Here is a 1110-nt window from a genome sequence, read left to right on the forward strand (position 1 = left end):
GGTGCTGGGGGATCGAACCGCGGTCCCTGTGCTTTATCAAGCTTGTTCCAAGTAGGTGCTTTAGACCACTGAGCCATCTCTCCAGCCCTGGATTTTATTTTAATTACTGTGGTTAATATAATAGAAATAAAGCTTGACCTCAGTAGATAATATTTGTATTAATGTTCTTTAGGAATAGATTAGGGATAAAGAATTGCAAATTAAGAATATCTTTGATGTAAATTAAATTATCCTATTTTCTTTTTTTCAGCCAAATCAAATAGAAAGCTTACTTTTCTGTACTTAGCAAATGATGTGATCCAAAACAGTAAAAGGAAAGGACCTGAATTCACTAGAGAATTTGAATCTGTCCTTGTGGATGCCTTTTCTCATGTTGCCAGGTATGTTGTCTAGTTTTTATGTTTTAGTATCTTTTCTGCCTTTCTGTGTTTATTATTTTTTTGTAATAACCTTTGTAAGTTGGTTACTTTGTACATTACAGAGAGTGTTATGAGGCCAAATTGTGGTTTTGTTTTTTGCTGTGCCCTTAAAAGCTGTCTCAGACGTACAAGCATTTTGATGCATTAAAGAGATTTGGCCTAATACTGGAAGCACATCTTTGCCCTTATTTACTGAATTTATTTCTTGAGTTTGATTTTTTTTGGGGAGAAGAGGTTGGCTGAGTTGTCTTATTTGGTTATGATCAAAACCAAAACTAAGTAGCATGAGGAATCTTCTGTGTAACATCTTCAGTAGTGAAAATTGTTTATCCTTTTTTGTTTACTTCCTTGTGGATGTCTACTTTACTAAAAATAATAACATTACTTTAGGTGTAAAAATAATAATTAGTGTGGTAAAATAGATATTGTGTCCAAGTTGTATTAAATCTACTGTTAGGCTTTGTGGCAGAGAGGGCTAGATAATAAACACATAAATAAATAATATAGAAAACATACATTGGATGAAAAGTGTTGTAATTTTTGTTTAAGTCAACAGTTTTTATATTTATTTATTTTTATTTATTACATTTATTTATTGTGTGTGTGTGTGGCCAGCTCAGCCCACCAGGGGGCGGGGCTGGCTGGCATGTGGTGCTGGGGGATTGAACCGCGGTCCCTGTGCTTTGCCAAG

At 34.4% G+C, this 1110-nt stretch overlaps 1 protein-coding gene across 1 annotated transcript in view; it reads left to right on the forward strand.

Annotated features, from left to right (window-relative positions):
* Rprd1b (regulation of nuclear pre-mRNA domain containing 1B) overlaps window positions 1-1110 on the forward strand; it is a 58418-nt gene that overhangs the window by 5712 nt on the left and 51596 nt on the right. The window contains exon 2 of the mRNA XM_004630900.2: window positions 251-380. Coding sequence (XP_004630957.1) covers window positions 251-380 — 130 coding nt within the window. The remainder of the gene's footprint in view (window positions 1-250; window positions 381-1110) is intronic.

Source organism: Octodon degus, unplaced genomic scaffold (assembly GCF_000260255.1).
Source record: "Octodon degus isolate 3935 unplaced genomic scaffold, OctDeg1.0 scaffold00037, whole genome shotgun sequence".
Lineage (NCBI taxonomy): Eukaryota > Metazoa > Chordata > Mammalia > Rodentia > Octodontidae > Octodon > Octodon degus.